Source organism: Copadichromis virginalis, linkage group LG13, assembly GCF_057382275.1.
Source record: "Copadichromis virginalis isolate Kocher_CV1m ecotype Utaka linkage group LG13, C_Virginalis_male_GT1.1, whole genome shotgun sequence".
Classification (NCBI taxonomy): Eukaryota; Metazoa; Chordata; class Actinopteri; order Cichliformes; family Cichlidae; genus Copadichromis; species Copadichromis virginalis.
This window is the reverse complement of record NC_140630.1, coordinates 31,679,740-31,704,346: the sequence shown is the minus strand read 5'-3', so window position 1 is coordinate 31,704,346 and position 24,607 is coordinate 31,679,740. Positions and strand designations below refer to the sequence as shown.

Below are 24,607 nucleotides of genomic sequence, written 5' to 3'. Positions count from 1 at the left end.
CCACAGTCAGTGTCGCATGGCAGGAATGATGAGTGAACCTGCTGTGTGTTTGACAGGTCGTCTGTATGGTGCTGATGACTTCCTGCCCATGCTGACCTATGTGTTGGCCCAGTGTGACATGCCTCAGCTGGACAATGAGATACTCTACATGATGGAGCTGCTGGACCCCTCACTGCTGCATGGAGAAGGTGTGGCACTTTTCCATGGAAACCAGCACAATCTACCCCATCCTCCACCCCCCACATAATTAACAGTGTGCCGCTGTGTGTGCGTGTTGATGTGCAGGTGGCTACTACCTGACCAGTGCGTATGGAGCCATGTCTCTGATCAAGAACTTCCAGGAGGAGCAAGCAGCCAGAGTGCTGAGCTCTGAGACCAGAAACACACTCCACCAGTGGCACCGCCGCCGCACCACCCAGCGCTCTGCACCATCCATCGATGACTTCCAGGTGAGAACACACAAATAAGTTCACTCAGTGCAAAAGGTTTCTGTGACGCTGGCAGATTAGCACTGCTTTAGAGGTTGTCTTTTAGCTTCAGAGTTGATTTTGATATTTTTATACACCAGTATTTTCAAAAGCAACACCACCCAGTACAGCCTCTCAGCTTCGAAAACATGGCAAGGAGGATTTTCGGTGTTTAACTGCAATCAAAAACATCTGAGTCTTCAGGCTTCGTATGTTTGCTCTCTGAACACTGACCGTCTCCTCTGACTGTCCCTCAGAACTACCTGCGGGTTGCTTTGCAGGAGCTGGACAGCGGCTGCACAGCCAAGACCCTGCAGGTGCAACCTTATGCCACCGTGGAGGAGGTGTGCCAGCTGTGCGCCCGCAAGTTCAAAGTGTCTGACCCCGAAAACTACGGCCTGTTCCTGTTGATGGAGGGCAACAGCCAGCAGCTGGCCCCAGACACCCACCCTCAAAAGATAAAGGCTGAGCTGCACAGCCGCCCGCAAGCCGGTCCCTTCTACTTCGTCTTCCGTCGCGTGGCCAGTAGCAGCACCGCCCAGCTATCTGCTCCCCTTCATGTGGCGCCCAACCTCAACGACCTCACCGTGACCTCTGACACAAAGGCCAACCTGAACGACCTCAGCACGGACCTGTCGACTGACTCCCCCAAACCCAGAGTCAGCTTAGGCCTGAGCCTGCCACCGAGCCACCTCAGCAGCTCCATCTCTGTGTGACTGTAGCAGCGAGCAGAAGCCTGAACAAGCTCTTTGTCTGCCGCAGTGTCACCCATAACTCCAGTAAACAAAAACATGTGGAGACACACGAGCTGGGCTCAGCGCTGTGGCGTGCCAGTCTTTGCAAAGCCGGACTTCTCCTTTCTTAGTCTGGGGAAGGTTCTGTCTGACAGGCCAGTTATTTGTCTTCCTGCTCTGGATTTCTTATCAGGGTAACTTTGTGGTAAACAGCTCTGTCAGTTGCTGTTTCCACCTCCTGATGGAGGGAATCTGAGCTCAGACACATGGGACAGTTCCTTTAAGTATACAAATAGATGTAGGTTATATATGTCATTTAAGTTTACGTCTCACAGTTGCTGGTAAACTGTAACTTTATTGTTTGAATTTTAAAAAGATAATCCTTCAGATTGTTGATTTGTGTGGATTTAGCGGCACCTGGTGGTGACTGATGCACAAAGCCATTTAAAAAAGAGAGAATGAAGCCACTTCTAATACAACAACAAACAAAACAATGTTATTAATAATAATACTAAAAACCCAGCATGCAATGCGCTGGACAGTCTGATTTCTTTATTAAAAAAGAGAAAAGATTCTAGTGGTTTCATGGTAAATGTGCTATTGTTAATAATGATTATTACTAACAAAATATATATAATAGGTATAAGGTTATATAGGTTTGCAATGATTCACTCATTCTTAAGAAGCATATGAAAAAAAATTGAATGTAATAAAATATAAACAGAGCTGATGTCCCAATCATTTGGACCAAACTGTTACCTGACCTGGCTAGCCACCATTGTTTAGGTGCAGCAGCTACAGAGGTGTGAGCAGACCTCCACCTTTCTCACTCAAATGACTTCACACTACATCTAAACAAACTTGGATTTAAAAGATACAAAAATTGGTGGGATTCCCCTTTAACAGAATGCAGAAATTTAAGAGACGCTGTTTTTTTTTGTTGATGACGGTGTTTTGTCATTTTTTTTGTTCCATAGTTGTCCCCACCATCTGCTGGATTTAAAGGGAATTGTTGATGCTGACGTAGAATGAGATGTGTCAGCGTGATCAGATCATCTGAAGGATTAACTTTGTAAAATTTAGCTCATGCATGTAGTTTGTGTTTAATGTTAGAAAAGGCAGGTGTTGCCAGTGTTTGTGTATTTACTGACAGTATCCTGGTGATATGAACGAGGCTCTTTCAGACCTGAGAGATGTTGCTGGTTATTGTTTCAGACCGTAGGGGTGGAACAGTTCTCCAAAGCCGTGGTTTCCCTTCATACCTCGGTTTTCGTTAGAGGAGAAGAAAAAGATTTTACTTGACCCCGACCTCATTATGAACAAAACGGATTCACTCGTTACCTGAATGGTCTGTAAATAGTAACCAGGCATTGACAGCTTCATATCACGGTCCAGGGAGACACGACCATGGCGTGACACTGTGGGTGTTTGTGTTACAGTTTCTGAATTGTTCCACTCCTATGAGAGTGATATGTGACAGATCCTGCGGCCGGCTGCCCCGTCTCTGTACTACTGACAAAGGCCTTTAACCCGGGTGGTAAGAACATGTATGAAGACACTGTGTGGACATCTAAGCTGGTCTGAGGTCCCACAGTCACACACGTTGAAAGGAAGGTGTAGAGGGTACCGTGATGATGGAGGGGAAAGTACTGAGAAGGACCTGCAGTACAGCGTAGCGTTGATTTTGGTGCTGTTGATCCAAATGCTTAAATTATAAGGTTTCAGGTAATCAGCATATAAATATATACACATTTACCAGTGTCAGTGTCCATTGTTTATCTGCCTGAAGTGCTGAAAGACTCTGAAACAGTCATTTTAAATTCCAGATTTTATTGTTTCCCTTGGCACAAAATAGAAAAAGAGCAGTAAAAATAAAATGAATGAAGGAATGAAAATATGAAATCAGCTATAGGCCAAATAATTATAAACATCAGCGTCAGCCCAAAATTTCACAATCAGCACATCTTGAGTTTGAACAATTGGAAAAGCTGAAAAAGATGCTCATGCAGTGAATGAACTGAAGTGCAGTGCTCTGTTCAGTCCTGTTTTACGCAGGATGAAGTGTAACAGCTGAAACAGGGAAGTGAAAGTGTTGCTGAGTAGCATTAATCTTGTACAGAGCCTGTCGTGCAGACCTCTGTGGGCCAAGTCTTCAGCGTCTGAATTTATACCTACTGCCATGTTCCTCTAACATTCTTTGAGTATTTATATGTCTCTGTGCGGGAATTTTTCACAGATGGCTTTTCAATGTTAAAAATGTTCTTCATGGTGTCAAAATATCTTTAGTATCCAGGAGACATCCTGCTTATCATCCATGTCAGAAATATTCTTTTTGCACTCAATAAATGGTGGAAATGGAAATACTGTCTGTGCATTTGTTTGATCAATGCTCTGCTGTTGAGTCCCGTCATACCAGTTTCCTGCCGCCAGAGGGGGCTTGTGCCTCATTGATGCTGCATGAAGACTTGAAGATGAAAATGACCTCACACAAACAGGATGTATAACCACAGAAAATACACGTAACAGGCAGAACATGTGGCACCTATCATGTTTGTAGAATTTAGACTAAATTGTTATAGAATAATATCCTGTGTTTGACCAATACATTTTTCTAATAGTTTAACAAGCCCTCCTTCAGATGAAATGATAAAATCCTGGACTATTTGACCGTTTAATTTTTTTTTACTATGTTACTGCCTTGGAATGGTGACTACACCTATTGCACTGTAACTATGGGGAGAATTCCAGGTCCACTCATCCAGCCTTAATTATACGCAAAAAGGAAAGTTTTAGGCCTAATCTTAACAGTAGAGATGTGTCTGTCTCCTGAACCCAAACTGGATGCTGGTTCCAAAGAAAGCTGAAGGCTCTGCCTCCCATTCCACTTTTAAATACTCTGGGAACCACAAGTCAGCCTGTAGTGTGAGAGTGAAGCACTTTAATTTGGTGATATACTATAAGGTCATTAAGATAAGATGGGTCCTGAATATTCAAGAACTTGCATGTGAGGAGCAGGATTTTCAGTTTAATTTTGGATTTAACAGGAACCAATGAAGAGAAGCCAGTATAGGAGGAATCTGCTCTCTCTTTCTAGTCCCTCTACTTCATCTTCTAACTGTTATTGTGTTTATGAGCCATCCATTCTCTTCCAATTATTCAATTCAGGGTTACGGATAAATGTCATCAGCTGAACCAAACTAGAACTGGGCTATATTTTAATGTAAAACATTTGTACCACAAGATGATGCAATAAGTCTATGAAACCTTTACTTAACCAGGCAACGCACAACGGCTGATGGGAAAACGCTTTGGGAAATGGGGTCAGGGTAAAGAAGAATTAAAACGCACAGCAGCACACATGTGAAAACACGCCCTCTGGTGGTAAATGTTTTCAAAATTAAATAAAATACTTTTAAAGATTCTAAAGGTTACGACCAGCCTCCCCCCCACACAGCTCAGTGCAAAGTCCTGTTTGACTCTTTTTTAATTTACAGAAACTCAATTTTCAGACATCAGATTTCCAACTCTTGATCTGTTGAGGTCTATCATGCACCATTCAGTAGCTGGAGGCTGAACTTTAAATGGCATTCTTCATCCTGACAGCTATCTGCCAGTTCAGCAGAAGCATTTAAAAAATGCTGAGTCCTCCTACACAGCCCCCACCTCCTTAGATGGTATGGATGTGACACCATGAGGTACACTCAAAAACTTCTCTCTCTCTTCAACTTGCATCATAGAGCCACAGGAGCAGCTATCCAAGCCTCTGAGGATCCCAGTTAAAAGGCTCAAAATAACCCACCTTCATATAGATGATCATCACTGCCAGCCTTTTCTACAAGACCCCTGAAGGCGCTTCAAGGTGAAGGATGATCATGTTTCTTCTGGCAGACTTGGCACACATACACATTTTCAACATCATTCTGAAGTAATGACTTGATTGGCTGGCTAGCATCATTGGGAGGGGTTATGATGCATGTGACTGGTCTGTGTTTCCAGTGTGCACATAGGGACCACCGTAAATATGAAAGAAAAATGGCCTTTGTGTCAGAGGTCACGGTGTAAATAAAATAACTGTCTGTCAAAATCTAACAGTAGGTCTGAGTCTGTATAGAACCAGACCCAGATAGCGTTCCATGGGTGACCTAGGCTTCAGACTTCTATAAAGCACTCTGCGACTCCTTTTCTGTGAGCACAGTAATAAAGACACAATTTAAATACTTATTTCCTACATTTAGCATTAGAGAGTGTTAAAGTTCTGCCATCTTGTGCCGAAACAGAAGGTGATGTCACTGGATTGGTTGGTTGTTGCTAAAAGGCTGGTTTATGTTTCTAGTTGCATTATTTCTTTTTCAGCTTCAAGTGAAAAACCACACTGACTGTGCACCTATATTCAATGCGGTAAATGCATACAACATACAGAATTATCAGAAATAACTTGTTTGAATGTATAGATTTTCTATAGAATAATACTGCAGACCAGTCAAAAGTAGAGCACAAGCGATCATGTCACCTTAAGCAATGACAACTTTATTAATGCTCAGGTAGCAAAATGATCTCTAAAATTACATTTGAGACATCTAAACACAAAGTAAACAATTTCTTTTGAAAAGTTTCTGCGTAGGAAGAGGTAAAGCTTAGATATGCACAGAAAGATATCATCTGCATACACTCTCACTCACTATCTCTTACATCCTGTGCTAGCCACAGCATGCAGTCATCTAGGATTTCCAGTACAAACTAACTCCAGTGCCATCTAAAAATGCTTTAGACTCTGATCCCAAAGTACATTAAGATTTACCATAAATAATTTATTATATCGAAGTATCTCCATGCGAGTAAACAAAGGACAAGAAACACGTCAAAACAAAGGGGATTACAGAGGAGACCTAGGAACTATGAAAATATATTCAACAGATATACAGATTGAGACAAAAAATATATAAATACATTTACACCTATTTATATACATATGTACATCAGCAATATATCACTCATGTGAATATCACAAATTATTTAGAAATCTCCTCTACAAGATGTGTCGTTTTATAATGAGAGCGCGTTTTGGTTAGTTTCAAAGTACCTCATGTTTTACACTGTAGATACATGCAGTTAATAGCAGCACATGACGTTTGAACCAAATAATCTGTAGCATAAATTGTTTGATAGTAAAGTGCACAATATATTTTGAAATAAATAAGATGGCCAAAACTGATGCCTTGGATTAGAAAGGTGTTGGTAACGGACAGGATGACACAGAGGAAAACCACGTGTACCTCAGAGAGGGGAATGCTACGAGACATTTCGATCCATTTCTTGATTTAGCTCATACTGATGTGTTTAACCTCCACAGTAATCAGACGCTTGAGATTTGGATATTTAAAAAAAAAACAACTAATTTTTCTTTCTCATTTTTTATGCCTAGATAATTTGTCTATTTGTTCATCCCAGCAGCTGGATAGTGTAGTGGTAAAGCTACACACCTTTGGTGCAGGAGTCACAAGTTTGATTCCCACTCAATATCCAGTTAAGGGTCCTGCCTAGACCCCCACGATGCTAAAACCAAGCCCAGGAATAGTGCAGCCAGTCTGCAGCTTGGACACAAGCATTTCTGTGCACGTGACAAATAAAATTTAAACGTTTAGCTTTTTTTCGGGAAGAAGTGGGCTTTGTAGACATTCCTCAGGAGCTGTTATTGACACAACAAAAGTCATCCAGTTATTTGGTTTGTAATTAGCACCTCATTGAGCTCTTTCAGGGAAACTCTGGAGGAAAAGTTTGAGGTGGATTAACAGTTATACCCTGATATATGTATAATAATGATCACCTCAGACTGTGTTTAGGTCTCCCGTCAGGCAGACATTCTCACAGTTCCTCTTCATGATTTGAACTTGTGTTGTGTTTGGATAGTTTGAGCAGTCTAACAACAATATTAACAGACATTTATGATTTGAATGCGCCTTTTTAAACTCAACTATAAAGTCATGTTTTATCAGCAAAGCGCCATATTTACATATCGGTAATCTCAAAGTTATTGCATTACATAAGATTTAGACCCTGTTTTCCGGTTATGGTTGCGCTGTACTGTCTGTTTCTATGACATAAATAAATATCTGTGATATATGAAATATTTATACATTCGAAAGACAGCATTTCCTATTTTAGATATTTGATATTTCTGATCAATAAATTAACAAAGTACCTGAAACAATAGATCTTTTTCTTTTAGCAATACTCTTCCCTCAGTGAGAAAAAAAGAGCATGGAGCACTTGACATTTGAAATGCACCTGTCTGAGGAAAAGCTGACATTTTGATGAAAACTGTGTGAGAAGAATCAACCCTGACTGACAAGCGTTCACTTCAGTGTTGGTGGAAGTCTTTCAAGAATAATTAAACTTTACTGGCCCCTTAGTGGAATAAAAAATTCCCCGGAGGGTTTCACAAACCACACTGTACATGCTCTAAAAACTAGTAGGAATATTTATGTGCCACAAACCTACCAAATCTGGACAAATCTAGACATTAGGCATTACAAAATACAAAGAACTCCTGGAGAAAAATATAGTGGAAACTCCTCCCAACCTTAAAGAGTTGGGGTAAAAAGTCCTACTTTACTACCAGTTACATTGCTCACCCTCAGAGAAGTAAAGCAGGACATCCATCCATCCTTCCAGCACAGAGCAAACACCTGGTCCAGGTGTGGTTTTGAATAATGCCACCACTGTTTTGAGTCTATTTGGTCAGTGTCTCTGAGAGGAGAACAAGCAGCAGCTCCCCACTCACGAAAGACATAAATACATCTGCTTCTCGAACCCACTCCACACAAACCTGCTTCATTTTACAAGGATCCTCTCCTCATAATCAGCGTGCTTCAGCGGGTAAACACCTTGCTCTCCCGCTCTTCAGTGCAAGTTTGAGCTCCGCATGTCCCGTCCACACGTAGAACTACTCATCCAGATCAAACGGAATTTTGCAAAATGCCCTCACAAAAATTGTGCTTGTGATTGTGATCATCGACCTGGATCCCCGGCTGCACAAACAAAAACCTGCCCAGGTGCTCTTGTGACCTCCAGAGAAGAACTGTGCGTATGACAGGAATAAATAATAAATAGGACATCTGGGGGTTATTTACAGAGGTGAGCTATTTATAGAAAGGAAATCAATATGAAACGTGACAGCTACGGCCGTGAGTTAATTTATAAAAAGGTGACGGGATAATGCCCTGTTCCTGCTGAAGTGGAGACTTGTAGGTGCATGTCTTAAAAGAAAAACTGTAAATGCGAGCGTAAGATGGAAATAACAAAAAGTCCCAAGTAAACACTGTAACGAATAATGAAGACTCGTGGCCCTAACTCTGTCTAAACTTCCCATCGCTTTACATCATTGCTTTTTTTTTTTTATTACTTATTACTTTCAACTAGTAGATCTAAAAGACCCGCCTTTCCTCTCAGGAAAGGTTAGCAGCTAGGAAACATCACACCTAACACAGGGAGTTTCAAAATAAAAGGTCCTCATGTCAGGAGTGAGCAGTAGTAGAATAATTTCTGTGTGTGTGTGTGTGTGTGTGTGTGTGTGTGTGTGTGTGTGTGTGTGTGTGTGCGCGTGCGAGGTTATCATCCTCTGTGCTGTCCGTTGGTTGCTTCCATCTCTACTCCTGGAATCAGTCCCACTCTCTGGTCTGGTGTGGGCTAAACACCAGAGCAGCTCCATATGGCAAAAAAACAAGCCACAGAAAAATCAGTGTGAGTCAGACCTGTGCCAAATAGTATTTGCAATTAATTCTTTGGTCTCCAATAAGATCTTCCACTTGTTGCCACCAGCTATCTATTTAATATTTCTTTTTGAATTCCTTGCAAACACCACTTGTTTGTGTAAGTGTGTGCACAGTGAGTGTGTTGTGTATGCGTGCGTGTCTCAGTCATCCCGGCAGGTCGGCAGGTTGACAAAGGTGAAGATGTTGTACTCGATGAGGCAGGAGAAACACACGAAGATGGAGTAGAGGATGAGACACATGAAACCCAGACGTTTGTTCAGCGTCCAGTTGTTTAGGTGAACTCCCAGGACCTACAGCAGAGGAGAGGAGGAAAGCTCATGAAAACTGTGCTATGAGAAAGAAAGAAACAGAAACTGTCCATTCAAAAACTCACTGTCATAAACACAGATGCCAGCAGGAGCCCCACAGAGAAGATGAGTCCTTTGCTGTTTAATTTGATCTGCAAGAGAACAGGTGAGACATTATTAATGCAACGATCATCAACCTAAAGGGAGTCCACACAGGAAGCAGTTTGGTAATCACAGTTTTGTAGCTAAAGGCTGGTTAATAGCAGCCATTCCAGGTCCTGGATGCCCAGGGACCCTTTAATGTGTTGATAATCCTGTCAACCATCATGTACTGGACTACCTACACATCACACCTACAGGACCTGCTCAGGCATGAAGCTCCTGGTGCACAGGTTTTATGTGATGTTGATGCCAGAGGAGATTTCTGGAATTGTTAAGACAACAGAGCACTGACTTTTGCACACTATGTATCTGTGAAGTTACCTGGTCTCCCACATTGAATAATTTTACAAACTGATTCAAATCATATTCAGTGAACTCTTTAGAGACATTGTTTCACAAATGTTTGGAAAGGCAGACTGCATGGTTATATCACTTTTGTAGACCACAGGCTATTAAAGATTAGGTGCAGCTTTGTCCATATAAAGTGTGTCCAGCAAATACAGCATGTCCTTAAAAGTAAAGTTCAAGTTGGAACCTTCTCCCTGACTTTCTGTGATCTCTGCACGTCACTGCTAGTCCCCTCCTGTGTGGAGATCCTTAAACACATTGTTGGTCACTATGAGGGGACTTGGACTCTAGACTTTAGCAACAGATCCTAAAACCTAAGGGCTACAGTTCTAGAAGTGAATGTCCTATAGAAAGCATTTTAAGGATTCAAATAAGTCACGTAGCTATGAGCTGAATCAAGATTTGTTCTGGTTCAAAAAATGAAGGAAAACAAAAAGGCACCATTGTAGTAGTTTGCGTTATGGATCTGTATTAAAGTTTAGTCTAATTATCACAATCGTACAGGGCTTCGTTCCAGCCTCCACCAATCAGTGATGTTGCTGTTTCAGTTTAGGATTGTGGGTAAAGTAGTATTTCTCTGCAACACTGTGAATAAAATATGTTTCTGTTGAAACAAGGCTGATATCAGTGTGACCTGGTCTCACAGTGCCATAGCTTATAATGAGTCTGGTAAACATTATGGCTCATAATCAAAATTATAATCAGAATCTAAATGGGCTTTTTATTTAAATAGCCTCACTGTTGGGTTCTACGCTGCACTTAATTACTGAAGCCTGTTGTGATTAAGTAGCAGACATATGGACGCAGATATGAGATAAATAAGAAAATGTGCTTTAAGGATTTACATTTTCCTGTAGTCTGTATCAGCTCTTATGTGTAACAGTAACAGTAGTGCAGGTTAATAAGATGCTAGTTTACAGCATTAACTTTCTATTTAAGGTTGTAATGGTAAATGGCCTGTATTTGTTTAGCGCTTTACACATCCAGTCATCCACCCGTTCACACAGTTTTGTCTTCCACAAAAATCTCAGGAACGAACTCGATACAATAACACAAAACGATAAAGCTCTCTCTCTGACTGTGAGGTGGCTCAGGGGGTAGAACCTCATCTACTGATCAGAAGCATTTAGGCATGAAAAAAAGTGCTTTGTTTGAACGTGTGTGTAATCGGGTGAATGAGGCTTGTAGTACAAAGCACTCCGACTGCTCAGTTAGAGCAGATCTACTTAACATTTACCATAGATCCATCAGTCTGAGCCAGAGTCTGTTTTAGCCGTGTACCATGAACTGGTTGCCTGTACTAAGAAGGACTTATCCAAGTCACTTCAGGGTTAACCCCAGGTTTTCTCTACTCTGTAGACCTCTGCATGGGGATCAGGAGGGTCGAAAGATTTTAAGCAATGTTTAATGTCTCTGATTTCCAGCAGCAGTGATAAACATAGGTTCTTAGAAGTAGCTTTATCATTTGATTCACTTTATTAATCCCAGGTTTGTTTTTTGGCATCATTAATAAAATAAGCAGTAATAATACATAAGACAACTACAATGTACTTGCTCACCTCATATCAAATTTGTACACAGACCTATAATTCTGTTTTTGGTTAGTCATTAATATACTGCTGCTTGGGCTGTAGTTACATCATAAGGTTTTAAAAACGGAGCTATATAATGAACAGTGGTAACACAAACAGAGAGAGGTCGACAGTGATCACTGACTTTTTTAGAGGCTTGTTCAGATTAAATAGAACAAGATACAAAGCATGTCAAAAACACAACAGGCTTAATAAACACAGACTAGTTTCGACCCGGAAGCAGTGATGAAACATCAGGTCATCACTTAAAGACCATCAATACCTGTAAATGTGCTTTATAAATGATTTTTCCAAGCTATTGCATATGCTGTCTTTCAAATTGTTGTAGATCATGTTTGCATGTGTTGTTCTATCATGTCTTAGCTGATATTTATACATCAGCTGAGTTTTACTATCTGATGGACACAAGCTACTGCACGGCATATCTTCCTTTGCAGCAAATAGGTAAGATTTTCAGTTTCAGTTTTGAATCCTACTGAAACATAATTTCCCTCCACTGCACTACTGGGAATGTAGCAGAGATGTTAGCAGTAGCAATAAACTTGTTGGAAAAATGCCACTCATTATGTGGGAGTCCACCATAACAGAAAACCTTTTGTCATATTACAGCTGTCTTCTTCTGCGGCATCTATCCTTGTCTCTGAGAGAGAGGTGCTGCTACTGGTTCATGTTGACGCTCTCTTCAGTGACTTGAAATCCTGCATGAAGGTTTCAGTTTCAGATGCATTCACCCAGACCTATCATCCATTTTGGATTAGAGAAAGACACTCTACTTTTGAAACTAGGCTTCAACTTTCCTTTTGGATAAAGTTTATACTTAGGGCTGAATCAGAAACATCAGTTATGCTCCACTTCCCTTTTTTCACTCATTATGCCAGTACATTACATTAAACGCCACTACCATGCACAGGTAGTATTCTGATTGGTCCAGAACAACAAAGTTTACAGCATTGAGGAGAAACATGCAAACTCCCCAAAAGATCAAATAAGCAGCACGAGAAGGAGAGACAAATTCACTTCATTATAAAGATTCATTTTGACTCTCTCAAGGACCAACAACAGTACAAAATGAGCAGCACACAGGCTGTTTGTTCCACATATTGTTGATGAAATGCTCAGTTGAAAGTAAAAAAACGACAACTTTCTGATGAAAGTCTGCAAAGCTCTGTGCACGACCATAATTAAAGGGTCGATGAGCTTTGTGCTACTTACATCAGAGCCATAGTTGATAGCCAAGGTCTTTAGAGCCCAGGGAAGACCGAGCCCTACCAGGATGTCGAACACGTTACTGCCAATGGAGTTGGACACCGCCATGTCACCCATTCCTGAACACACAGACGTAGACGGAGTTGTGAATCAGCAAAAACAGAAATCAAAGAGATCAGGCAGACAGCGTGAAAGGTAAAGAGAGTGGGAAAAGAGCAGACAGGAAGCAGGTTGGTCTGACGTAGGTGGACACGGGCGGCATTCAGTACAGCTATCTGTCTGTTGCATCTTCAAAAAATAAAAATACAATAACTGAGCCTTACACCGGGGTATCGTTGCACTGGTTTACTGAACCTTACTTTCAGGGCATGTACAGAACATGAGCATCCATTTTCTACTGCCTCCTACAGGACACACTCTTCTTCCACTTCCTTACACATTAATGTAACACAGAACTAATACTGCCTCTCCTGGCATTACCATTGTAACAACACATTCATTCTGTTTCTTTCAGAAGATTAACAGGAACTTAGGATGTAGGTATCTATGAATAATAACTATTATGTATACTCATATTTATATAACCACTTATTTCTTGCGATACCACATCTCCTCCCCCCTTAAGTCAACAACTCCCTTGACTTACAAAATAACTGTTTATCTAAAGAATGCTTAACAAACAATCAACATGTAATTAAGGTAACCATACAACCATACAACTGTACATAGGTTTCCATGTTTCTCTTTTTTTTTTTTCTAACTAGGAAGGTACGTCCTTCCTGTGAGATCAGAGCGCATTGTTGCTCTATTTCTGGAAGATCTCACACTACCTAACAAAGTCCTTTAAAGTCTCTGGTGGACGTCTCTCTCTCTGGGAACGTCGCAACACGGGTGTCCCTGAGGAGTCTCCGGGAGCTGGAGTCTCCGGAGCATAAGGCAACTCCATTGCCGGAGGTTGTGGCGATGTGTCCAACTCTGATGGCCAGCAGCACTCAGGCACTGATTCTTTGTCAAGCAATGGCTCCACCTCCCTGTCTGGTGTACTGGGAACAGTGTCAGCCACTCTTGCTCTCACCTGATCCACATGCCGCTTCACAGTTTGACCTGATCCAATGGTAACAATGTAAGACACTGGACCCGATGCTCTCACAATGACTGCGGGAATCCACTTCGGGCCATAGGAGTAGTTTCTGATGAAGACCTTGTCTCCTGGTGTGAAACTTCTCAGTCTTTTCTTGGTGTCATGATTTTCTTTCTGTTTCGATTGTTTGTGCTGCACTTTTGTTTTCACATCAGGCATGAGCAAGTCCAAAACTGATCTGAGTCTCCGTGACATCATCAACTCTGCAGGTGATAAACCAGTAGTGGCATGCGGTGTGATGCGATAACTGAACAGAAATCGGGACAGTCTGGTTTGCAAGGTATCACCTTTGACTTTCTTCATCCCCTCCTTAAAGGTCTGGACCGCCCTCTCAGCCAGCCCATTTGAAGAAGGGTGGAAAGGTGCTGATCTTACATGGTCAATTCCATTCTGCTTCATGAATGACTCAAATTCAGCACTTGTGAAGCATGTTCCGTTGTCTGAAACTAACATTTTAGGTAGTCCAAACACACTGAAACTCTGGCGCAGTTTCTCTATAGTTACCTGTGATGTAGAGGATTTCACAGGGTAAATGTCCATCCACTTGGAATGAGCATCCACAATGATTAGAAACATCTCCCCGAGGAAAGGCCCTGCATAGTCCACATGGATTCTGGACCATGGTGACTCCGGCCACTCCCAAGGGTGTAATGGTGCAGTAGGTGGTGACTTGGAGTGTTTCTGACACTCCTCACATGCCTGCACTTCTCTTTCAATGTTCTCATCCATCCCTGGCCACCATACATACGACCTTGCCAAGCCTTTCATCTTCGACATGCCTGTATGAGTCTGGTGCAGGAGTTTCAATATTTTGTCTCGGCCTTTGGTGGGAATAATTACTCGGGCTCCCCAGAGCACGCAACCATCCCTCACACTCAGTTCCAGCTTTCTCTGTCGATACGGCTTTAAACAGGTGTCGGTCTCAGTTGGCCAGGCTTTTAAGGTGTACTCGTGAACTTGCGACAACAAGACATCCTTAGCTGTCCATCGTTTGATCTGCGCAGTGTCCACTAATGTGTCATCCAGTACATCCATCATCAAAACCTGCTCAGCCATCTCTCGCTCAGGTGCTGAGTCTGGTACCGGCAACCGGCTGAGCGCATCCGCGTTTTCATGATGTTTTCCTGGCTTGTACCTGATGTTGTACTCGTAAGCACTCAATGTCACGGCCCATCTTTGTACTCTTGGTGAGCCCATCTGAGGTATAGGCTTCTTTTCATTGAACAGTGAGATTAGGGGTTTATGATCTGTGTAAATCGTGAAAACTCGGCCATACAAGTATTTGTGAAATTTCTTGATGCCAAATATCACAGCTAGACCTTCTTTGTCAAGCTGAGAATACTTTTTCTCAGCAGGAGAGAGTGTGCGTGACATGAACCCCAAAGGTCTCTCGCTTCCATCCTCCATCTTATGTGACAATACGGCGCCTACGCCATATGGGGATGCATCACATGAGAGAACCAACTCACGGTCAGCAGAATAATGAACTAACACCTCTGCTGAGTTCAACAGGTTCTTAGATTTCTGGAATGCTTCCAAAAAAGTGGACCACATCAGTCCAGCTCTGAGGTCTTTACACTGGCTGCCTGTCCGTCAGAGGATAGACTTTAAAGTTCTGATGCTGGCCTATAAAGCTCTGAATGGTTTAGGACCAAAATACATCAATGACCTCCTGACCCAGTATGAACCATCCAGATCCCTCAGGTCATCTGGATCCGGTCTTTTATCAGTTCCCAGAGTCAGAACCAGACACGGAGAAGCTGCATTCAGCTTTTATGCTCCTTATATCTGGAACAAACTCCCAGAAAGCCTCAGATCAGCTGAAACACTCAGTTTATTTAAATCCAGGTTGAAGACTCACCTGTTCTCAGCTGCATTTGAATAAAACACCAAATCCACACTTTAAGCTTAAATTTCAAAACTTACATTTAACTACTGATTTTATCTACTGTTCTGATTTTATCTGTTTTGATTTTATATACTGTTTTGTTTGTTTGTTTGTTTGTTTGTTAATTAGTTAGTTAGTTTATTTGCTTGTTTTAATCAATTTTAAATCATGCTTTTTATTTGTTCTTGTTTCTAATGTCTCTGTAAGGCACTTTGAATCACCTTGTTGTTGAATTGTGCTATACAAATAAACTTGCCTTGCCTTGCCTTGTCTCTTTTGCCATGTCCACCGTACCTCGTGTCTCAAAAGTTCATGTAAGGGTGCCAACCGGGTTGCCAGGTTTGGAAGGAATTTGTTGTAGTAATTTAGCAAACCTAAGTATGCTTTCAGTTCAGTGACATTTGTGGGGGTAGGTGCGTCCATGATTGCTTTAACTTTCTTTTCCACTGGGTGGAGCCCCTGGGCGTCCACTATGTGCCCCAAGTACTCCACTTTCTCTTGCATGAAGGCACACTTGCACCTCTTTAACCTCAACCCAGCTTCCTCCAACCGGGTCAACACCTCATCCAGGTTCTGTAGATGGCTTACTTCATCCACTCCAGTCACTAAGATGTCATCTAAATACACTGCTACATGAGGTATCCCCTTCAAAAGACTTTCCATGGTCCTCTGGAATATTGCTGGAGCAGAGGCCACTCCAAAAGGCAATCTGTTATACGTGAACAGCCCCCGCGATGTGTTTACTGTCACGTACTTTTTCGATTCGTCATCCAAGAGGATTTGCTGGTAAGCGTGGCTCATGTCTAATTTTGAGAACTGCTTACCCCCGGACAGTGTGGCAAACAAGTCCTCCATTCTGGGTATGGGGTACTGCTCCAGTGAAGCCACGGTATTTACAGTAAGCTTGTAATCCCCACACAGTCTTATTGTCCCTGTGGGCTTCAGGAGTGGCACTACTGGTGCCGCCCATTCAGCATATTTCACTGGCGAGATGATGCCTTCTTTCAACAGTCGGTCTATTTCCTCGTCGACTTTTGCTCGCATAGCAAAGGGGACAGAACGCGGACGGAAGAAGCGTGGGGTGGCATCACTTTTCACATGAATAGCAGCTTTCATTCCTTTCAGGGTGCCCAACTCCTCTTTGAACACATTTTCATGTTTACTTAACACTTGCTGAAGTGTTTTCTCTGTTGTTTTGACTTGGTGCAGCTTTCTGTTGTTAGGACTGTTTTTCACTTCACCCCAGTCCAATTTAATTTCCTCGAGCCAAGCTCGACCTAGCAAGCTGGGGCCGTCGCCTTCGACCACCACCAGGGGCAGATGTTTTTTCTGCTGCTTGTATTTGACGCTGACTCGTGTTGCACCAATCACCTTAACAGGATCCCCTGTATAAGTTTCGAGCTTGATTTTGATGGGCTGCAGGCTGGGGGGCTTGCTGTCTTTCCCTGTTTCTCTGAATGTTGCTTCGTTCATGACTGTTAGGCAACATCCAGTGTCTATTTCAAAGTTCACCTTTTTTCCATCAATTTGCATATCCACAGTGTAGGGGTCTACTCTTCTTAAGTGTACCGCACTGCCACGCCCTAACTTGAACAGTTTTCTTTTGTGCCCTTGACTGCACTTGACACAGTTCAACATAAAAGAGTCATCTTCAGAGCTATCAGTTTTGTTGTTATCTGCTTTCTCGCCCACATTGTGAGTACTGTAGTGTGAACTCTGCTTTTTTTCTTTCTTTACATATGTCGATCCATACTTTTTCTGGTTCAGTTTAGTCTTGCTTTTACAAGCTCTAGCTATGTGTCCCATTTTACCACAAGCATGACATTTTTCTTGTTTGTACTTACAGTCTGCTGCTGTGTGCTTGGTTCCTTTGCAACGATAACACTCTTTATTTTCTGCTTTAAAGGTACGACTCTCCTGTTGTCCTCTAGCGAGACTGAAACATTTTGCTGACGCCCCTGAGGTCTGCAGATCCTGTGCATTTTTATTTGCAGTCTCCATGGCTACTGCAATTGACAGAGCCTTGTCAAAAGTGAGATCTATTTCTGACAAGAGACGTCTCTGAATTCGGTCATCCTTAATTCCGCAGACGATCCTATCTCTCAACATCTGTTGTAACGTGTTGCCATAGTTACAATCCTGTGCCAGGCGACGCAGCTCCGCTACATATTCCATGACGGTTTCATTCGGCTTGCGGGAGCGAGAGTCGAACTTATACCTTTGCACAATTTCACTGGGCTTCGGATCGAAGTGATTTTTCATCAGAAGCACCAGCTCTTGGAAGGTTTTGTCTTTGGGCTTGGCCGGGCTGAGAAGGTTTCGCATCAAGCTGTACGTCGCTGCTCCGACGACACTTATTAATATCGCTCTTTGTTTCTCTGCATCGTCGATCCCGTTAGCTGCGAAAAACTGCTCGAGTATTTCCGTGTACTCATCCCAAGTCTGATTCTTTGGATCGAACGCTACTAGCGTACCAATTGTAGCCATTTCCGCTTCGAGGTCACTGCCTTCTATTTCCAGCCGAAAACTTTTGCATTCTTTGAAAAGCTAGCCAAACCTGTAGCCGACTCCATCACTTTATTTTCTTCTCTTTTCTTTCAGTCCGATCGCCCAAACTCCTTCCCCCTAAACGTCCTCGTCGCCAAAAAGATGTTGCATCTTCAAAAAATAAAAATACAATAACTGAGCCTTACACCGGGGTATCGTTGCACTGGTTTACTGAACCTTACTTTCAGGGCATGTACAGAACATGAGCATCCATTTTCTACTGCCTCCTACAGGACACACTCTTCTTCCACTTCCTTACACATTAATGTAACACAGAACTAATACTGCCTCTCCTGGCATTACCATTGTAACAACACATTCATTCTGTTTCTTTCAGAAGATTAACAGGAACTTAGGATGTAGGTATCTATGAATAATAACTATTATGTATACTCATATTTATATAACCACTTATTTCTTGCGATACCACACTGTCCAAATGACTTTCCAAAAAAATGTCAAAGCGATGAAGGCGACAGCAGCTACACAGTGGAGGATGGACGACTAAACGGTGGCGAGTGTCTCTCCTGGTGAGCCCCCTACATACACACAGACAGAGCTGTTTAAATATTTGATGACAGGAGCAAGAATAAACACAGATGAAAGGACAGAGGAAAGGATCTGGCGGCCTGTCTTCCCGCTCTCTTGTCATCACAGGGAAAAAGATGACAGGCCAGGATCTTTACCTCCCCTCTCCATCTCTGTCATCTAGTCCCCTCTCCAGCTCTTTGATAGCGGCTTCACTTTGATTCTGCTGTTTGCTCTGTGTGTGCATTTTAAATGACAGCTTGGTAACCTGTCATTTTGCGTGTTTGTGTTTGATTACCTTGTCGTGCCACTATAAGACTGGCCATGCAGTCGGGGACGCTGGTGCCAGCTGCCAAGAATGTGATACCCATGATGACGTCTGGAATACCGAGTGTGAAGCCTATCACTGTTACCTGACACACAAAGACAAAGACACACTATCACTGGTTGTATTTTTAACAATCAAGAGTGCTGACAGAAAAATGGAAAGAAAGACTAGAACCCAAAACCAAAATGTTAAAATGTTCTTTTTTAACTTAAAGATAAACCAGGAATGACACATGCACTTACCAATTTTCTTACATGAATAATGAAGAATTTTTTGAAGAGCTCTCACACTTATTACGTGATTCTGTAGCTCTAAAGAGCTTTTCAAACCCCATTAGGATTAGATTAACCCCGTGTTTCCAGAATTTATCTAATTGTTCCAGACAGACTTTTTAAACTTGGAAAGTAGACTGCAATAACTACCTGTGGCTGACAACTGAGCACATTAATGAGCTCGATTGGCGTAGCTCTGCACAGAAAATGACTTTTACACTCTTAACTCAGTTAAACTGGGAGTGGATCATATTGAAATCACCTCACTTCCCCAAAACAAATAAATCCTGTGTAAACGGAGCGTCCTAGCATCTAGACAGAATAAAAACCTAACAAAAACAAAACAACGAGCTAACTAGCTGCTAACGAATTCAATACTTTACCACAGTTGGTTAATCTAATAACAGCTTTTTTAAGTTGAATGTCAGACTAAAATTGCTGAATCATGTTTAGCATATCAATATTTCACATAGCTCGAAAACCCCCAAAACAACTGTAAAGCTAAAAGATTTCAAGCTAATGTTCTGCTAAATGCATTCTTGCAGTTAGTAGTTAGGTCAAAATAGGGAACATGTTCGATTCACTATAGTGTTAAATTATTCTCTGTACTATTCAGTGGATTCACAGGGAATTATTCATCCATTCATTTATTTATATATTTGATTTTCATGTTTCTGACCACCTTTCATTTTTATTTATACAATTATAAAGTATCTATTTACAACAATAGCTGTCAGCAGCATAATGAGCCAACATGTTTTAAAAGGGCACAGTTTCACATTACATGCATATACTCCAGTCATGTCACCTTCCACTGATTAAAAAAACACAATTCATAAACTGCCTAAAGATTAAAACGTATTTATTCTGCTTCTTGGAATTATAAGTCCTTATACATTTGATAGAAAACGTAATTTATCTTTACTTTAAGTCCTGCGGATGAATGGATATTCACTTTAGCTTATTCGCTGCCATGGCTTTTCATAGTCTGCTATTTTTAGCACATTCACAAAGACTTCTGGTTTTTGGGTGTTTTTTCTGGATTATTGTGGGCCCTTTACCTCAGAATATAAAGCACCTTGGGGTGACTGCTGTTGTGATTTGGTTCCATAAAAAATAAATTTAACTCAACTGAATCAGTACAGAGTGAGTGTCTGTGGCCAAAATACAAACTGGGAGATGGTTCCACAGAAAAAGGGCAGTAAGCCTCCAGTCTAAGACCCAACGGTATACTGGGTCTGATCATTAAAGACTTTGTAGGTGAACCTTCTGGATCATCAATGAATTACAATAGTCCAGCGTAGAAGTAATAAATTCATGCAACTGGTTTTTAGCATTACTCGGAGACAGAATGTCTCTAATTGTAGAGATATTACCCAAATGCAAAGCAGTCCTACATATTGGTTTAATCATATTTGTTTAATAATTCTGGTCAAAAATCACTCCAAAATTCGTCACAGTGTTGCTGTAGGCCAAGGTAAATGGATTGGTTCTCATATAGCACATGTTGTATACAAGCGCCTTTTTCTATGCTTAAGCTGAAATGCTTCAACAACCAATCTGCTTGGTTGATTTTTATACTGTAGCAGGAGCTTCATATACAGAAGCAACAAATGCCTCACAAAGAACAGCATCATGGACAGCTCCGTAGGTAGAGTGGTGGCCCCATGATCAGAAGATTGGGGGTTCGAATCCACTGAACAGCTACCCTGAGGTACCCCTGAGCAAGGTACTGTCCCTACACACTGCTCCCCAGGTGCCCAATGGCTGCCCACTGCTTCACTGAGTGAATGGGTTAAATGGAGAGAGGGATTTCCCCACGGGGATCAATGAAGTATACATTATCGTTATTATATGCCACTGAACCATTATTAATTGCATTGCATTTTTGTTTTCAGCTTCATGTTGCTTTTCAGTACAAGTCTGCTTTTCCCCCATCGTCACTTACCATCCAGACCATGATGTAGGAGAAGCCGGCGATCCAAAGTGTGGAGGCAACAAAAGACAGCATGAACCAGTTCTCCCAGCGAGGTGTGGAGGAGTTGGGGATGGTGAAGAATAGCAGCAGGGCCAGAGGCCAAGCCAGCAGCCACTTCAGTTTATTAAACCCACCCGCTGCAGACACACAGAGCGAGATACAGCATTTAGACTGGGTCGAGACTGACACACGAGCAGAGAGAAGAATGATAGAAAAGACAGAAAAGACAAGTGTTTAAAACCGACATTGCTTTCTAGCAGGAGGAATAATTTACTGTCCAACGAACGCATGTTTTTAAACTCCGATCTATCACTGGCTAAAGATCTGATTATAGTCCAATATGAAAGCACACAAGAATGAAGGCATAAGTTCACCTGTGTGTGAAATTTAAAATCAGAATGAATTCATAAATTTAAACTTGATTTAGACTACTCGTTGGCACCTGATTAACAACAGATTCTTACAGAGGAAGGACGCTGAACGATAATTAACAAGCAGAGTGATGTTTTTTCTGTTCTCCTCTTTTGTTTAAATGGGATAACGTTATTTTAATCAAATGAATCGCATCCCTCTCTGAACATGATTGAGTTTGTCAGTAAAATTATCCCGTCACTTCTTACGTTGGTCTACTTTTCATGATTACGCTTTTGTGCTTCACTCTTTTTGTTCATCGTTTTAAATAAATCAAGCCTGGAGGTGGAAACTTAAGTCAACTTAAATAAAATTAGAAGTTAACTGGGATACAACTTTTTGCATGACTTTTTATTTTAACAACAAGTAAACAGATTATGAGAAAAAGTGTTTTAGTATGAAAGTATGAAACTTAGCCTAGCTTAGCATAAATATTATAGCAGGTTTCTTTCAATTGTCCCTGCACCAAAACCTGTTTTCTCTGAAAGTAATTAACAATTCTCAAGAAATAAAACTAAACATTTGCAAAGAGGTCTGCTGATCCATGCTTCTAGTCGTGTTAGAGAAAACAGTGGTTAGGGACCGCGGGACGACCAAAATGATTGAAACTGGGTGCAATAAAGTTGCATCCTTGTTGAGTTTGAAATGGTTTCTTCAAAGATGGGGACCAAGTCTGCGACCGCTCGCTGTGGTTTGATTGAAAAATACATCACTCTTAAAAACAAGAGTCATCTAAAGGTTTACCTGGGCATTGGAATGGTACGTAAGGTCCCTCTCCTTCCTCCTCTTCTTCCTCTTCATCATTCTCATTGTTCTCGTTGTCCTCGTTATCCGTCTCATTGCCGGCCTCTCTGTCATCGCGCCGAACGCCGACGCCCCTTTCGGCTCCAGACAGCCCATTTTCTATGCCCCACCTGCTCCCTCCCTTCACGGGAACCTCAGAGTCACCGTTAGTCAAAGTCCGCGTGTTGATTAGACGCTGCCTCTATACGTCGCCGCCGCAAACACAAGAAGCACATTCACAAACACACAAACACAGAAGGGAGACTGGTCAGATCTGATGCAAGGTTAAATGACTGTTGTGAACTCATCCTATATAAATGTACTTTATTTTAACTCGTATCAGAATGAATGTGAAAACAACAGTGGATGTCTAAGTGGTGTTGACACTTGACAGCGGGGAGGTTAAGCTGATGTTCACGGTTCTCCTGCTCTGTCTCTGACTTTCTTGCTTGCAGCCTCTCTGGGCCTGTTTTGTTCTTTTGCTGACAAAAGTAAAAGTAAAACAATAATTTGTTATATAAACTGCAGCCCTGAGAAGATAATCACATTGTGAGTGAACATGAGCTCCTGTGCATTTGCACAAAACAAATCTCAGTCTTTCCTGCAGCAGTATAATATTGTGAGGGCCAGACTCCTCTACTAGAGAGCTTAAGACTGTACTGTAGTTGTTAACATTCACCTACTTTAAGATTCCACAGAAAATATTATATTCGTTGTTTTTCTTTAGAGTCATTTAGGTTTATCTCAAGTTCCACTTCTTTTATTTGACCTTCAAGGTCCAACATCTCAGAATAATTATTATCTGCTTTGTTTTTAGTGTAGCTTATCATCTGCCCACGAATAAAAACCTTAAAGGCTTCCCATCTTACTGAGGCTGTAGTTTCGGATTTATTAAAGTAAAAATAGTCATCAATATTTTTGCCTACGTATTCCAAGAATTTTTGATTGTGCAGCCAGTGTGGTTTTAAACGCCAAATAGGATTACGTTTAAAAGCTGTTGTACCTGAGAAGTTAAGCGTGGTTAATGAGTGATCAGATATAAGCACACTTTTATATGAAAAGCTGTTAATCCTGGAGATAAGAGAGTTTGAAATAATAAAATAATCTATGCGACTGCGACTATTATGACTGGCTGAATAGCAAGAGTATTCTCTCCCTGTTGGATTTTTTAATCTCCATATATCTTTAAGATTCAATTCAGACATAAAGTGTTGTATGGCTTGTCTAGATTTTGGATGGGAAGAGTCTAAACCTGATGATCTATCAAGCTTAGGCTCTAGGGTACAATTAAAGTCCCCCCAACAATTATCTCACCGTGGAGGGCTGCAATAGAGAGGAATAGATTGTTATAAAAGCTGGAGTCGTCGATATTGGGGCCATATAAATTAACTAATATTAAGTCTTGGTTCAGCATTGTAGGATAATGAATCACCCTGCAGGGTCCAAGATGGTTTTTTTTAATACACATGGGCACTGATTTATGAATGAGTGTTGCCACTCCTCTAGCATGTGTTGAGAAGTGGCTAAAGAAAGCCTGACCTGACCATCTCCTCCTTATCTGGGCAATTTCACTCGCGAGTAAGTGTGTTTCTTGAATAAAGACTATCTTTGGGTGATATTGTTTAATTCTATCCATTACTCTTTTCAGTTTAATACACAACATATATTGCGTGTTTATACCCCAGTCTATAAGCTATGGTTCTACTTTTTCTTAAAGCAACAGATGTAGGGGCACCACAGTGGGGGCCGTCAGGTGTCACAGCGGTCTGATGCGAGGCAGGATTTGCACAGATCCTCAGTGTGGTAAGTATTGACTGTCAAACATGTCATTTGATAAATTCACCAGCACCTACACCTACTGATAATTTCGTGGAAAAAACTGCGTATAATTCAAAATATTTGACTGAAGAGACAAGGCTGTTTTAAAAACAGAGACTGATATTCAAAGCGGCTTATAAGAGAAGGGGACCCTGGACACAGATGATAAGAAGGCCCACACACTTAAGCATCTCGGGTCATAGAGTGTATATACTGATGGATGCCTTTGTTAAAGAGGTCTTGTGAAGGCCCAAGCGGAGCAATTTGTGCCCCAATCTTTGTGTGGTGAGACTGGACATAACATGAGGTAGGCCTGCTCTAAACCACTGCCTGTTTTATCATAAT

At 41.6% G+C, this 24,607-nt stretch overlaps 2 protein-coding genes across 2 annotated transcripts in view; one reads left to right on the top strand and one right to left on the bottom strand.

The window, feature by feature from the left end:
- Positions 1-3,556, top strand: part of LOC146695971 (ras and Rab interactor 2-like) — a 43,868-nt gene extending 40,312 nt beyond the window's left edge. Inside the window, exons 10-12 of the mRNA XM_085478475.1 lie at positions 57-188; positions 286-449; positions 725-3,556. Coding sequence (XP_085334601.1) covers positions 57-188; positions 286-449; positions 725-1,183 — 755 coding nt within the window. The 3' untranslated portion in view covers positions 1,184-3,556. The remainder of the gene's footprint in view (positions 1-56; positions 189-285; positions 450-724) is intronic.
- Positions 3,557-5,707: 2,151 nt separating this feature from the next.
- LOC146695970 (sodium/potassium/calcium exchanger 3-like) overlaps positions 5,708-24,607 on the bottom strand; it is a 131,019-nt gene continuing 112,119 nt past the window's right edge. Inside the window, exons 12-17 of the mRNA XM_085478474.1 lie at positions 22,406-22,646; positions 21,221-21,387; positions 18,971-19,085; positions 12,575-12,687; positions 9,347-9,412; positions 5,708-9,263 (exon numbers count right to left, since the gene is read on the bottom strand). Coding sequence (XP_085334600.1) covers positions 9,114-9,263; positions 9,347-9,412; positions 12,575-12,687; positions 18,971-19,085; positions 21,221-21,387; positions 22,406-22,646 — 852 coding nt within the window. The 3' untranslated portion in view covers positions 5,708-9,113. The remainder of the gene's footprint in view (positions 9,264-9,346; positions 9,413-12,574; positions 12,688-18,970; positions 19,086-21,220; positions 21,388-22,405; positions 22,647-24,607) is intronic.